The sequence below is a fragment of the Octopus bimaculoides genome, chromosome 6, assembly GCF_001194135.2.
Source record: "Octopus bimaculoides isolate UCB-OBI-ISO-001 chromosome 6, ASM119413v2, whole genome shotgun sequence".
NCBI classification, from domain to species: domain Eukaryota; kingdom Metazoa; phylum Mollusca; class Cephalopoda; order Octopoda; family Octopodidae; genus Octopus; species Octopus bimaculoides.
The window spans coordinates 6,499,159-6,513,133 of NC_068986.1; the positions used below are offsets into that span (position 1 = coordinate 6,499,159).

The 13,975-nt window shown below is 32.9% G+C and overlaps 1 protein-coding gene across 1 annotated transcript in view; it reads left to right on the plus strand.

The window, feature by feature from the left end:
- Positions 1–13,975, plus strand: part of LOC106867446 (ceramide glucosyltransferase) — a 105,953-nt gene that overhangs the window by 62,023 nt on the left and 29,955 nt on the right. The window contains exon 2 of the mRNA XM_052968588.1: positions 12,290–12,428. Coding sequence (XP_052824548.1) covers positions 12,290–12,428 — 139 coding nt within the window. The remainder of the gene's footprint in view (positions 1–12,289; positions 12,429–13,975) is intronic.

Genomic DNA, 13,975 nt, shown 5'->3' on the forward strand with positions numbered 1-13,975 from the left:
CTCTCTCTCTCTCTCTCTCTCTCTCTCTCTCTCTCTCTCTCTCTCTCCAAATATTTGAAGCCTAACCATAAATTATTGTAAGTTCCACACAAATGGCTCTTAGCATTCCAGCATTAAAATGTATAACAAACAAAACTTGACTACAATTGCACAAAAGTTCTGGGGAGAATTAGCAAATACTATTGCCAAGAATGGTGTACAAGTAATTCCTCAAATCTTGTCTTTGGCAACATGACAGTTCTAATAATAATGATGGTAATTTTTAATGGATAGAAACCAAATTTTTGACACATAATTATGACAAAAATTTGCTAAAAATTGTCTTGGAAATGAGGGTATCTAAATATGAAGAATGTTGTTCTAATTTTTGTAATTGGTTTTCCAGCTGTCTTCAGAAGAACCAGGCCAATAAAGTACTAAGTTTAGTTGGGACAAGAAGACATGGGAGTCCATGATCACTGATGCCTGTATACAGTGAACAAAAAAGAGCCATTTCATGGACTTTTGTAAACAGTTTAGACTTTCTTGGGAAAAGCAGGCATGTAAGAGCATGGACATTTTTCTCAATTATAATTTTGTCAAGAATCCATTTTTGACCTCCAAATTAGCGTATTTTGAAGATTTGAGCAGTTTTTTTTTTTTTTTTTTTTTTTTATTCTGACACTTTGTGGACTGCAGTTTGACAAATTAAAGGGAAATTGAACAGACAAATATATCTGGATTTCACATTGAAGTTATTCAGTAGTTTAGCACAAAAGCCAACACTTTGTAATAAGTGTATAATCTATTTTTTCTTTTGTACTGTAGTAACATAAACAAGCTATACAGGTAGGCAGAAAAAGACAAACTCTGATGTTTATATCAGTCGTCGTAAGAGAGAAATTCAATTCAAATGTATCTCTAGTAATTTTGAAAGAAGAATGTTGCAGTTGGATGGTTGTAGTTATTTGTAACAGTTTTTACAAAAAGAATGCATGTGGCTGAAAAGCTTGCTTCCCAACCACATAGTTCTGGGTTCTGTTCCACTGTGTGGTACCTTGGGCAAGTGTCTTCTACAATAGCCTTGGAGTGACCAAAGCTTTGTGAGTGGATTTGGTCAACAAAAATTTTAAAAGCCCATCATATGTATGTGTGTCTCTTTGTGTTTGTCCCTCCACCGTCACTTGATAACCACTGTTGTTGTGTTTACATCCCCATAACTTATCAGTTTGGCAAAAGAGACTAATAGAATAAGTCCTGCGGTCAATTTCTTTGACTAAAAAAATCCTTTTACGGCAGTTCTCTAACATGGCTGCAATCAGAATGACTGAAACAAGTTAAAAAAAAAAAAAAGAATCAAATGATACCATTAAACAGCAAGTAGAATATTAGAATAGAATGCTTCTTGTAATTCCTGCAGAACAGGACTTTTGAAATAGAATTGGGTTTATATTTTGTTTGTACTGGTACAGACAATGATGATGATAGTCACTCACTTAATATTGGTAAAATGCTTCAATTCTTTATAACTCTAGGATAAAAATTCAGTTAGTTTATCATTGTTGGTTTCTCATGAATAACATGTGTACAGAATATAAGAAATTGGTCTACTTAATTATTAGACTAATGTAATCATGGATTTAATTTTAACCAAGTATTTTTTTTATCATAACTTGGTCAAGAATATTGTTATGATAGTGTTTAAGAGCTTGTTGACAGTGTCTTTCTAAAGTGTCGTGATGTTGTGTATGTTAAATTAAATTTAAAGAATAAAAGTAGCTGATCACAGGAAGTTCAGATTTTTTGGCATTCAGCCAGTATTTTGAGAACCATAATATGAAAGATCACATCTATGTTAAACATTATCAAAGTATCTGGGCTGGCCTTTATCTGCTCATTTGAACAGTCCTAAATTGGATCAGCATTACACTGACCATGCACAAGTTACTAGGTTATACATGGGACCCCATCGAGGCGAATGAGAACAATGGGCTTGTTCAACTTGATGAATCTGGTTTGGGGAGTAGATTTCACCAAATTTTAGGACAAACTCTCTAATAGCATCAAAAAATATCTTCAATGTTTCTACAGTTACAAAAAAAAAAAAAAATAGAAAAAGAATTTGAATAAAATCCACACTTGAACCCCTTTTCTTCCTTTGAATGGATAAAATCATTTTGTTTTCCTCTGAAATTTTCAAGCCATTTTTTCATGGTAAGATTTTGGCACTTCCCACACCGTTAATTTGTGCATATATTCAAACTTCTAAATGCCATTAAATTCCTTAAAAGTGAACTTTTGGGCTACTGTTTTTTTTTTTGTTTTTTTTCCTCTTTTGGTGATAGCTCAGATATTTATTGTAGTTTTCAGAAATTACAACATAACATACAATTGGAGACCTTCAGTGTTTTGAAATGTCCAGCCTTGGGCACTCATTGCTGTAGGTGTTGCACATGGGAAAGAGAAAATTGATAAAAGAAAACAAAAACCCTTTTGACATTCCAAAGTGTAGCATTTAGATTCATTGCTTTTCTTTAGAGAATGAAATTTAAATAATTTACTGTTAGAGCAATTGTGTTTTCTAATAGGATTTTTTTTTAGATTCTATATTTTGCTGCATATGTATACTTTCATTTAGATATACATCTTATCCATGCTAGCATAGAATAATGGAAGTAAAATAAACAAACAAAACAAATGATGAAACAATTAAGAGTTAATGCTTTAAAAAATCTTTATAACAGTTTTTCTTATGAAAATAATATATGCTTTTTTTCTCTACTAAAGACTGATAATATGATTAGAATAAAAAAAAACTGTTACTTTTCTATTCATTGTTGTGTTTGAAATTGATCTGTAACTAAGAAGTTAGAATTAATGCACTAAAATACCACTATAGAAAAATGATTTTCTTGTTAGATTTAGATCTTGCTTCAAAGACCAATTATTAAGGGCTTTTATTTAAGGAACATTAAAATTAACAAGCTTAATCATTCATTGCTTTTACATATCTGACTATTCAATCAATACTAGTTTGGGAAACCAGTAATTAAATTTACAGTACTGATGTTAACATAATTATTAATGCTAACGATATGTGGTTAATTTTTTTCTTGCGATACTTCTTACTATTTTTGCATTGGAGAATAGCTTATGAAGTTTGACTTTTACATGCCAATATTATTTGAGTTTCAAATTGAAATTCAAAGCAACAAAATCACCAGTTTGGTGTGAGGCCTAAAGTTTTATTTTATTCTTTTAATGGTTTGGTCTGGAGGAAGAAGCTGTATCCTTGGTTTTTGCAGTCTACTCCGAAAGTGGTTATTGTAGCAGTTGTTATTGAACAACTGTAAGATGATGATTGCAGAGAAAACTTGTACAAGGAACTTCCAGAGGAAGAATGTTGTGGGGAGATAGTATATGAAATGGTTAGTGTAAATTGGGTGTGTGTGTGGATATAATATGGGTTGTGTGATGAAAGACATTTTATCTTTGACAACTAAAGTAAAATGAAAATATAAATACTCCCAAAATTAAATGCTTGTGCATCAAATTTGATTGATGTATTATTTTAGTGGTTTAGATTTCTTTGAATACAAGGAATTCCTGGTGAATTATAAAATTGTCTGGATAAGATAGCAATTATATAGCTAAAGTTAATTTGGCTGAAAACACATACTATGCCAAAACTAGAAAAGCACTCAGAGAGTCAAACCTCCATCAAACCAGAAGGAGCAGCACTACGACTACGACGACGACCACCATATCACAATCACCACCACAGCTATCCTACCACTATCACCACGACCACAACCACCATCATCAGCAGCATTGTCATTGCTTCCACTTCAACCACATACACCATCATCAACGTTATCATGACGGTTACCTTGACAATCACTTTCACCACCACAACCAGTATAACCACTACAATACCACCATCACACAACTAACACTATTACCACCATCACCTCAGCATCACACATCACACCGCTCCTGTCACCTTTATAACCACCGATACTATTTTATCCTCCTCCCATACTTATCTCAACCATCGTCATCAACAACACTGTATCTCTGCGTTCACCACAATCACCGTCAAAACTATGATCACCACAGTCAGTTTCTTTACACAGTTGAAAATCCATTATCCGATACTCATGGGACCAAGATTGTTGCAGATTTTTGATTTTTCTAATTTCGGAGTGCTTTATTAAAAAAAAAAAAAAAAAAAAAATTGCATCTACAAAACGGAACAGTTTGAGGATAGAAACCAGGTCTAAACACAATGGTTTATAGACATACTCTGAAAATACTTCTATATAAATCTTTAATAATTTTTCTTATACTTAAGACCATCAGAAATGTTAAGATATCAGCCTCTACCCACGTTGTCATGCTTTGATTAAAAGCTTACAACATAGATTAGATTACTTCGATAAGTTTCGCCCGAAGTTGACTCAGGCCATGTCTAATTTAATAGCACCACCTGTAAGAGATACACAGTCAGCTCTGGGAAACTGCAGCCCGTTCAAGCAGAATGTTATTGTTTTCAGAGACATATCTGGGTGTGGGTGGCTTATCTGGTATTTGTTGGGTGTAATCATCTAGGGATCATTTGAATGCCATGAAGTCACTTTCCTCCTTTATGTGTGTCTGGCACGATGTTAAAGAGAGTTGGGCCAATTGAGGTGAAATAGTTCTGTCACAGTGTTATGATACAACATTTCTGTAGTGGACGGATGGCATGGGAGCCAAGCCTTGGACGAATTTTAAAGATGGGCAATGTTGATGACATATTTTCCACATCATACAAATGATAGAGAGCTCACAGCTGCGGTGGAGGGAGCAAAGCCTGAGCTTTTTGAGTCAATCTCAATAGTCAAGGTCTGTCATGTCATCCTCCGCAGACCTCCGCCAAGCAGCTCATTTTAAGATAGATACGCGAGTAAAATTACTAATAAACTTTTGAAACAGCGATGCCACCATAGGTTATGTGCAAACAATAAACTTGTTTTCAAGGGAGATAATCAAAGAACGTAACATTGTAATACTTCATGTAAAGTAAATATAACAAATGAAAAATCCTTCAAGAATCCATAAAAATTCCCAGATCACTATCAAAATTTAATCATCTGTTCCTCGTGTCATTACCAACTTTTCCTGCAAGTTTCATCAAATATTGTTCACAACTTTTTGAGTTATTTTGCATACAGACAGACAAACCAACACCAATGAAAACATAACCTCCTTCCTCGGCAGAAGGTAAATATTCTGAAATCAGATTTTAAACATTACTCATCAAGTATTGGCTCTTGTGTATACTTTGGACAAATGAATGTAGAACTTAATAAGCTCTATATTTCATGGTTTTCCAAAACATTTATTGCTTTAGTAAGCATTTGTACAGTAATCCCTTGCCAATCCCTCACAATTCATCTATCGCGCATTCATTAAATTTATAGTGGACTCCTTAGTATATCTGGGTTTCTGTGGCCAATAGGTATTTATATTTTTTTAGATTTTAATTATTTCTGTGGGAGGTTTTGGAATATAATACCCGCGATAGTCGAGGGATTACTGTATATGTTTTGATTAATGAAATCCTCAGTGTGAACTGATTGTTGTTGGGTTTTTTACTGTAATATTTTTGTTGTATAAGCTTGTTTGTGTGCGCATGCATACAAACACACACTATTTTAAAATAATCAGCTTCATTAAGGCATATGAATTCTGAATTTAGTTGTCTGTATAACTTTTGAAATTGTAGCTCCCTAACAATTGTACAAATGACAATGAGAGAGGTGTGAGTTGCTGGCTATTAATTAGTCATAATTATTACAATGAATGGATTGTTTTCCTAAAATTTTGTTGTATACTTTCTTTGTTTAAACTTCCTTTCATCTTGTAAATTTAAAGGCGTAACCATTGACATCAAACATTTATGTGATTTAAAAAAAAAATTTTAACCTTTGGGATTTATTTGTCCTCAAGATAAATGTTATCAAAGATAAAATAATGTTGATTACTGATTATTTTCAATGCTTACATTGAGAGAGAGAGAGAGAGAGAGCAAGCCAGCCTACATTGATATGCTCTTGAGATGCGAGGGGTGGGGTATAAAAAGGAAAAAAAAAAAATTAGGATGGGAGCATGGGAAGATGTTGAAGGTTCATTTCAGAATGCTGGACCTCAGAATAAAGAAAATAAGGGACTTCAAAAAGTTATGAAACATTGTGATGAAGCAGGCCTGTTCAATCCTTATTAACATGTAAAAACAGATGTATAATGAGGAGGAAATGATTTAAACTGTGAAGGAAATGGTTTTGAGTTCAGAAATAGGACAAAGTAGTAATTTTTTAAATATGTTTAATATATGGGACAGAAACATCTAAAAGAATAAATATGAAAGGAATTCTAGCTTGTAAATTCAAATCCTGACAGTGATAGCTCAGCCTCAAGCAAGGTTGGTTGTACTTATTGGTGAGAAAATAGCTGTATACAACTCCAAATTGATATGAAAAGGTTATAGTTTTCCTTAAAATAGATAATAAAGCATTTATTTGATATTGTATTACATATATACTCAAGTCAGCAGGAGTTTATCAGTGTTTCTATCACATTGTAGTTTTTACACACACACACACTGGCAGGTATGTTGTTATAACAGTCAACTTAGGTATGCAAGTCATTTGTTCCAGAAATGTTTCCCTCTGTATGTCTGCTACACATATTAGCAACACGCACACGCGCACGCACGCACGCACGCGCACACACACACACACGCACGCACGCACGCACGCGCGCGCACACGCAGGTCAATCAAAAAGTGACATTTGTTATTGTTACTAATAAATAAGTCTATTTATCTCTTTGAACTGGTGCTGCTAACATTTTATACATGACTTTTAAAGTTGAGATAGTATTTATACTTTTGTGTCTGGAGCTGGTGTTAAGATGATTTACTCTAATATCTGTAAAGTGAAAAAAATGTTTAAGCTTTTGTGAAATGAATTCTCTTATATATTCATTTGTTTGTTTTTGTCTTTTTTTTTTTTTTTTTTTTTTTTTTTTCATGTCAGCATGGGTTGCATGGATATTTGAGGCAGCATTTTATGGACTAACACTCTTCCAAATGCCAATCCTTACTAGTTTTCCAAAGAAGGAATTTTTTTCATATTCTACTATACTTCAAAAGCTCAGAACTGTATAACATAATGATACAGAAGGGAAATATGACATCACATTTTTGCTCAGATGGTGCCCAGCAAAGATGTGGAATCTCAGCATTCACACACAAACACATATACACAATGGGCTTTCTGTCTACCAATTCCATTCACAAGCCTCTTGTCAGTAGAAGACACTTACCCCAGGTTCCATGCAGTGATATAGAACATGAAGCCATGTGGTTATTCTAGCTATATATATAATCTTGTTTCAGTCATTTGACTACAGCCATCCTGGGGCACTGTTTTGAAGGGTTTTGTTGAATTGATTCCAGTACTTATTTTTTAAAGCCCCATACATATTCTATTGACCTGTTTTGCTGAACTTCAAAGTTATGGAAACATAAACAAACCTACACTGGTTGTTAAGCTCTGGTGAGGGACACAAACACAAAATCACACACACAGGTACATATATATGATGGGCTTCTTTCAGTTTCTGTTTACCAAATCTACTCACAAGGCTTTGATTAGCCTGAGGCTATAGTAGAAGACACATGCCCAAGGTGTCACACATTGGGACTGAACCCAGAATCGTGTGGCTGGGAAGCTAACTTCTTACTACACATCATTCAGCAATTCACTCCATTATTACTTTGAGTTTCTTACTTTGTAAGTGGAAAGATAAATGTATAAAGTGAGAAACTGAATAATTATAGAATGACTTTTCAGTTTCATGCTTCACATAGTCTTTCTTTTGTTTGTATTTCATAAACAATAAAATATAAGAAGATTCTAATTTACTAAATGCTTTTACATCCATTTCCTCCATTCAAGCATGGTTTTTATAGCATGGCCATAGTCTGTTGGCTGAGACCAGCAAAAGTGTACTTGCCCCCTTTATTTTAAAATTTACTATCACTTCTGCCCTTCCATGTTTTGTAATTGTGACTTTAAAGAAATTAGCACTTCTTTCTGCCTATTTATTTCACTCTGTGACTTATGTTGCTGCCCGGTTCATAAATTTATGAATATGGTGAACACTTCTGGTGAAAAATAGCTCACTAAGACTAATTACGATGCACCCTGTGGGACGTGTGGGTGCGTGTGCATAATCAAATACATTTTCATTTAGCTATCAAAAACTAAGCCCAGGTTTGACTTTCTGCCAAACCTAGACTTAATTCGGGTGAGAGAATTGCACAGATGAAAGAATACTTGTTCTGCTCTTGGAATTTTCATGAAGCACATACCAATTGCATGTGTCATGTCTTCCTTCTAAAGTTTCATTGTTAGTTTTTACTACAGAATTATTCTAGTGGAAGTTACCGAAGGAATTATGAATGAAAAATAAATTACTCCCAAGATGCATATGGATATCCATTTGGCAGTCTAAAGAGTCAGACAAATAGCTTTGTGGTAATCATTTTGCCCTCTATACTATGAAGTCAGTTATCTTGTTTTAGTCTTTTGGGTCAGCAAAGTACCAGAATCATTTTCTCTTTTCTGTTTGTCAGTCTTTTTCTCTTCTGGAAGAAATCATCTGTGGTCAGACCGGCAAAGGGATGGGCACCACCAAGTTTAAAATGCCTAAGATACCATGTTTCATGACAGTGCTCCTATGTCTCCATTGACAGGACATTGTTTTCTTAACAGATCATTTTTTTTTTTTTTTTTGCAATTCATCTTAATTCCACTTTTGTCATCATACAGTACTGTAGACTTTCTCATCAAGTATCAAACAGCTTCAACACAAAAACTTGTGTGTACAGTAGGGCTTAGTGTTCAATCTTACATCAGCTATCTCTGTTGTATAAATGATATTGATTACCTTGATCTAAAAACATCTTTTGGTTTGAGTTTTATCTTTTATTAATTTTTGAATACAAGCAGTAATACAAAAGCCTTTGTAGCTATGTTAAGCTAAAAATAATGTTCGGAATATATAGTTGCTATGGTGATTTGACTCTCACTATTTCATTCTTTTCTTTCTTTTTTGGTTTTGTTTTTGTGATTGTAAAAGCTTCATACCTAAACTGGAAGAAAAAAAACCCCAAAAAACAAAAAATAACTCTTAATTCATCTATTGTTGCTGAATTGTTTTGTGTGCTAGCCAAAAGTTAGAAAACAGTCTGTGTTTCAAGTCCTTAGAAATATATCTATTTTTAATTGTTGTTATGGATTTATAGACCATAGCTATTGGTACTGAAATTTTCCATTTCACTGCATTGGTCTGTGTATGTGTGCATTTACTCATATGTGCACATTTATCTATATCAATGTGTGCCTACACACAACACAAGCTTGTGCGCACGCGCGCACATTGCACACACACACACACACACACACACACACACACACACACACACACACACACACAATCTTTTAAGATTTCTTTTAAAACCTTAAGGCACTTTTATTGTGAAAAGAAACTAATATTTATAGACTTGTCATATATGAAATTTATAGTAAGTAAACCTTTGATACTGCTTTTTTAAAGCCATTTCTTTGTTATATGAAATAGTAGTTCAAATACTGGGGTTGTCTTTATGTATCACCCATTGCTTTAGACTTTATTTAAAGTTGAGTAATTGAATTTTTCTTTTTTAAATTCAAAACATTTTTTCCTGAATCATGTAAAATTTTTAATGTATTCTACTTTTAAAATATCACAGCTTTGTGATACTAGTAAACATTAGCTAAACTTTTTGCTTAGGAAGTTGGCTTTTTATTTGATAAGTTTAACATTTGCTAATGCTAGAAATATATATATTTTTTTCCTAATAGTAATTTTAGTTTGTTTAAATAATTGTTGCAACCACATCTATTAAGTTTCTTTTAATGTTAAAAGATAACTTCATTGCTTTTAAAGCTTCTTGTAACTAAAATTGTAACAAAACAGCAAACCTTTTACATATGATACACATATAGCTGTAATTTCTCTGGGTCACATTTTTGCCTAACCTTTTTAATGTAAATTGTTTTTATGATATTAGTATAGAGACAATAGAGGACTCATAAAAACAAAGTGACTTATTAAAATTTTTTTTCTCATATCCCACTTAAGATTGTTTTATGCTTATTGGTAAGAATACCGATTTAGTCTGCCTAAAGATTGACTTATCCACTATAGTCAAAGGGTGGACTTATCATTTCTGCTTGATAATACAAAACCTACAGCTTAATATTAAGCTTATGAATTGGATCTGTGTTTGGCATAGATATAGGTCAAGTTGTTCTTTTTTATTTATTTCGAATTGTATTGATAATCCGTATTATAAAATCTCGTAATCTAGTAAAATATACACCTATTATTGTACACGTTTCTATTGATATTATTTTACACGTGTGCAATACTTAATAATGCTGTACAGACATAACATGAAATCCATTATAATAAATTACTTCCAGTGTAACTATCTTTTATATACTTTAATTAACAAATGTTAACTTGGAAGTTAACGTGTACTAGCTGTTCTAGGTGAGATGAAAAGTAGATACCACACCCATTATAAAGTTGAGTACCAAATAGGTTAGGATCTATTTATGAAGCACAAACTTGATAATTAAAAAAAAAGAAAAAAGACGACCCCTCCCTTTTATCATTGAATGTCATAAGCATTGAAAACAAAACAGGAAAAAAAAAAATCTACAATTTGTACTTCATAAAGTTTAAAGCTACTCAAGATCTGATTTTAATTTTTTTCGCAATCGGGATTAATGGATAGGCAAAAGATTCAAAATTTTGTATTATAATTTGGGTAATTTGTAAGTTTTGAGGTTTGATATCTATCTGATGCTTACAAAAATACCCATTTATATTGTAAGTAATCTTTGATTATGATTTCAAAGTAATAAGTCCTTATTTAGCAATATAAATAGGCATGTCACAGAATGATGCTTTATCAGTATGAATAGGTAGCTCACAGAGTATAATGTCTTATTTATCAGTATTGATAATGGTCTTGGAGTATGCTGTCTTATTGCTTTTAGGAAATTGTTTGTGGAGTGCATTTTCACAAAATTGCTATGAAATTTTGATGGCAGTCATATTTATATAAATGAAGGGGAACATTCTAATGTAATAATAGGAACCCTAATTTTGAAAATATAAACATTACCAAAGCTGCTATAACAGTAGGATCACAATGTAGTGAGACTGGGTGGAATGACACTATCTAAATTGACCAGTCAACATTTAGAAGAATGAAAGCTGTTCATTAAGTTTATTTCTAAATGAGTGATTAGGATAGCTTCTTTCATATGTATGATTCCAATGTTCTATGAAAACTAACCTCTGTATTCTTGCAGATATCTAGATTTTTTTTTTTTAATGATTATAATTTGTATAATTTTTGAGGTAGTTTTAGAATCTTTGAAGTTAAATTCTCATAATAGTTTCTAAAAAAAAAACTAACTAAGCTTATTTTTGAGGTGTTGCTAGTTTTTCATAAAACTGCATCACTTTCTCATTGAATTTCAGTAAGCAGATTAATTCATTTACTGTTTTCCTCTAAATATTTGATGCTTAGTTTTGATCCATTGTAAATCAGATTTTGAAAATTCAAATGTTTGAATGAATATTAGTTAGTTAGTACTCTGTACTAGTAGGTACATAAGACTGTAACATAATGTCTCCAACCATCTCTGGTTCTCTGCCACTATTCTAGTCCCATTCCAGCTTCTCCACCCTTCTCATCTCCTTTCCTTGTCAATGGTCCTTTACCATGTGGTTTTAGGGCAGCTCTACTGCTCTTCCCCACCCCCAGGCTGCCACTTTAGTGACATTATACAATCACGTTCTCAATCTCACCTGAGGACATGTCCTATCCAGTTCCAGCATCTTTAAACCCATAAATGGGTTGTCTCTTCTTTCCTGTTTCTACCACTACTCTAATGGTCACTGCTCCTTGTAGGATAAAGAAATAGGGACTTACTTGTTAGCAGAACGAAAAAATACAAGTATCTAACCATTTACATATCTCCTTGAACTAGTAGGGATAATAGTGACGGTAGTAAAAATCGTATTTCTGGAAATACCCATTTTAATTAGCATCCAATTTACAAAAGGTAAATCAGGACATGTATAATTTTAGCTGTTATATCTCTTACACTAATAAATCTGTTTTGTCTTCTTCCAGCAAATGGCGACTACATCGGCCCAATGAACCACCATCACCTGAAGACCTACAGGGTGTGTCCATAATTAAACCCTTAACTGGAGTTGATCCTCATCTTTACAGTAATTTAGAAACATTTTTCAATTTGAATTATCCTCTTGTAAGTATGACATTTGATTATTGTCAATGTTTTTGTTTCTCTTTTCTGTCTTTCTTTTTTAAATTTTGTAAAATGACATTTTATAATGCTAATGCATACTTTTTGATTACACAAAATGACTCTTTTTCTTGACTGTCCATTCACTTTTGTATTAAGGTGTGATAAGAGAAGGATTTCCTTTTGCGCAAATTTTGACCTCAAAATAGTGCTAGAATTATTGTATAGTAGTTATTCTAGGTAAGAAGAAAAGTTCCATACCGAGAATGTTGCTGTCTAGTTATAAAGCACACATCTATGTTTTTTTAAACCCTCTTTTTTTTTTTTTTTTTAAATTAAGGAATGTCATAAACATTGAAAATAAAGTAAGAAAAAGCAAAGTCTTCAGTTTGTGTTTTGTAATTTAAAACTATTCAGCACCTTATTTTGGTTTCTTCAGAACCAGGATTAATAGACTGGCAAAAGAAATGAGTTCTGTGCAAAAGTTGTATTTAAAATAAAAAAATTATCATAGCTTGGATGTTTTTTTAGTGGTAATGAATATATGTTGGTGTGTTTGTGAATTGCAGCTGACTTGTTGAATACAAGACTGTTGGAGTTTGGTAATTAACCATCTCCAACATGAAAGCCAAATTGAAATCAATTGGTCGGGAGAATAGGCAGATAAAGGGATTGTGTAACCTTATCTCATGACACTGTGGTTTAGAAGTTTGCTTCATAACCATATGGTTCTAGTTTCAATCTCACTGTGTGGTGCTATGAGCAAGTGTCTTCCTTACCACTTTGGTCTTCTATTTTAGTGTTTGGTTGACCAATCTCTTATAAATGGAATTTTGTCAGTGGAAACTGAGGTAGTCTACAATTTTGCGTGTGTTTTACATGTTTTCATGCTGGCATTGGTTAGCTGATATCACACTTTGCAGTCCTTTGTGATTTGGATCACATCAGAGAAAATCTAATTCTGTTATATATGTCATGTTATTTTTAGAATGGTATTTATAACTGGCTGCCTTTCTTATCACCAACCTTACAGCGTTGGCTGGATGATGTATCACTGGCACTAGACGTTGTCTCTATCAAGACAAGACTTAAGAATCCCCTCTAATTTATGTTTCCAAGATGTTGCTAACATAAGTACCAAAGTGAAATAAATACAAAGTTCAGTATGATTAAGTAAAAAAAATCTTGAAGGCAACACAGCAGCATGTCCAATCAATTGATGAAAATCAGTAAAAGAATATAAGAATACAATATAACTAATTGATTTTTGGGGATTTAAAAAAAATTCTTGTAAGGTATATTTTATATTTCCTTATAAATAAATGTGTACTGAGAAGAGAAGATCTTCCACTAATATCTCATGCTTCTCTCTTTTGTTTACTAAGCATGTTTGCTCAAATACTCTAGTTAAAAAACTAAACATAGATCTTTTAAGTAGCTTGGCTGTGTGTTAAGTTTACTTTGCAGCCATGTGGCTTTGGCATCGATCCCACAGCATGGCACCTTGACTGTCTTCTGTTAAAACCCTGGGCTACCTTTGGAGGGTATTA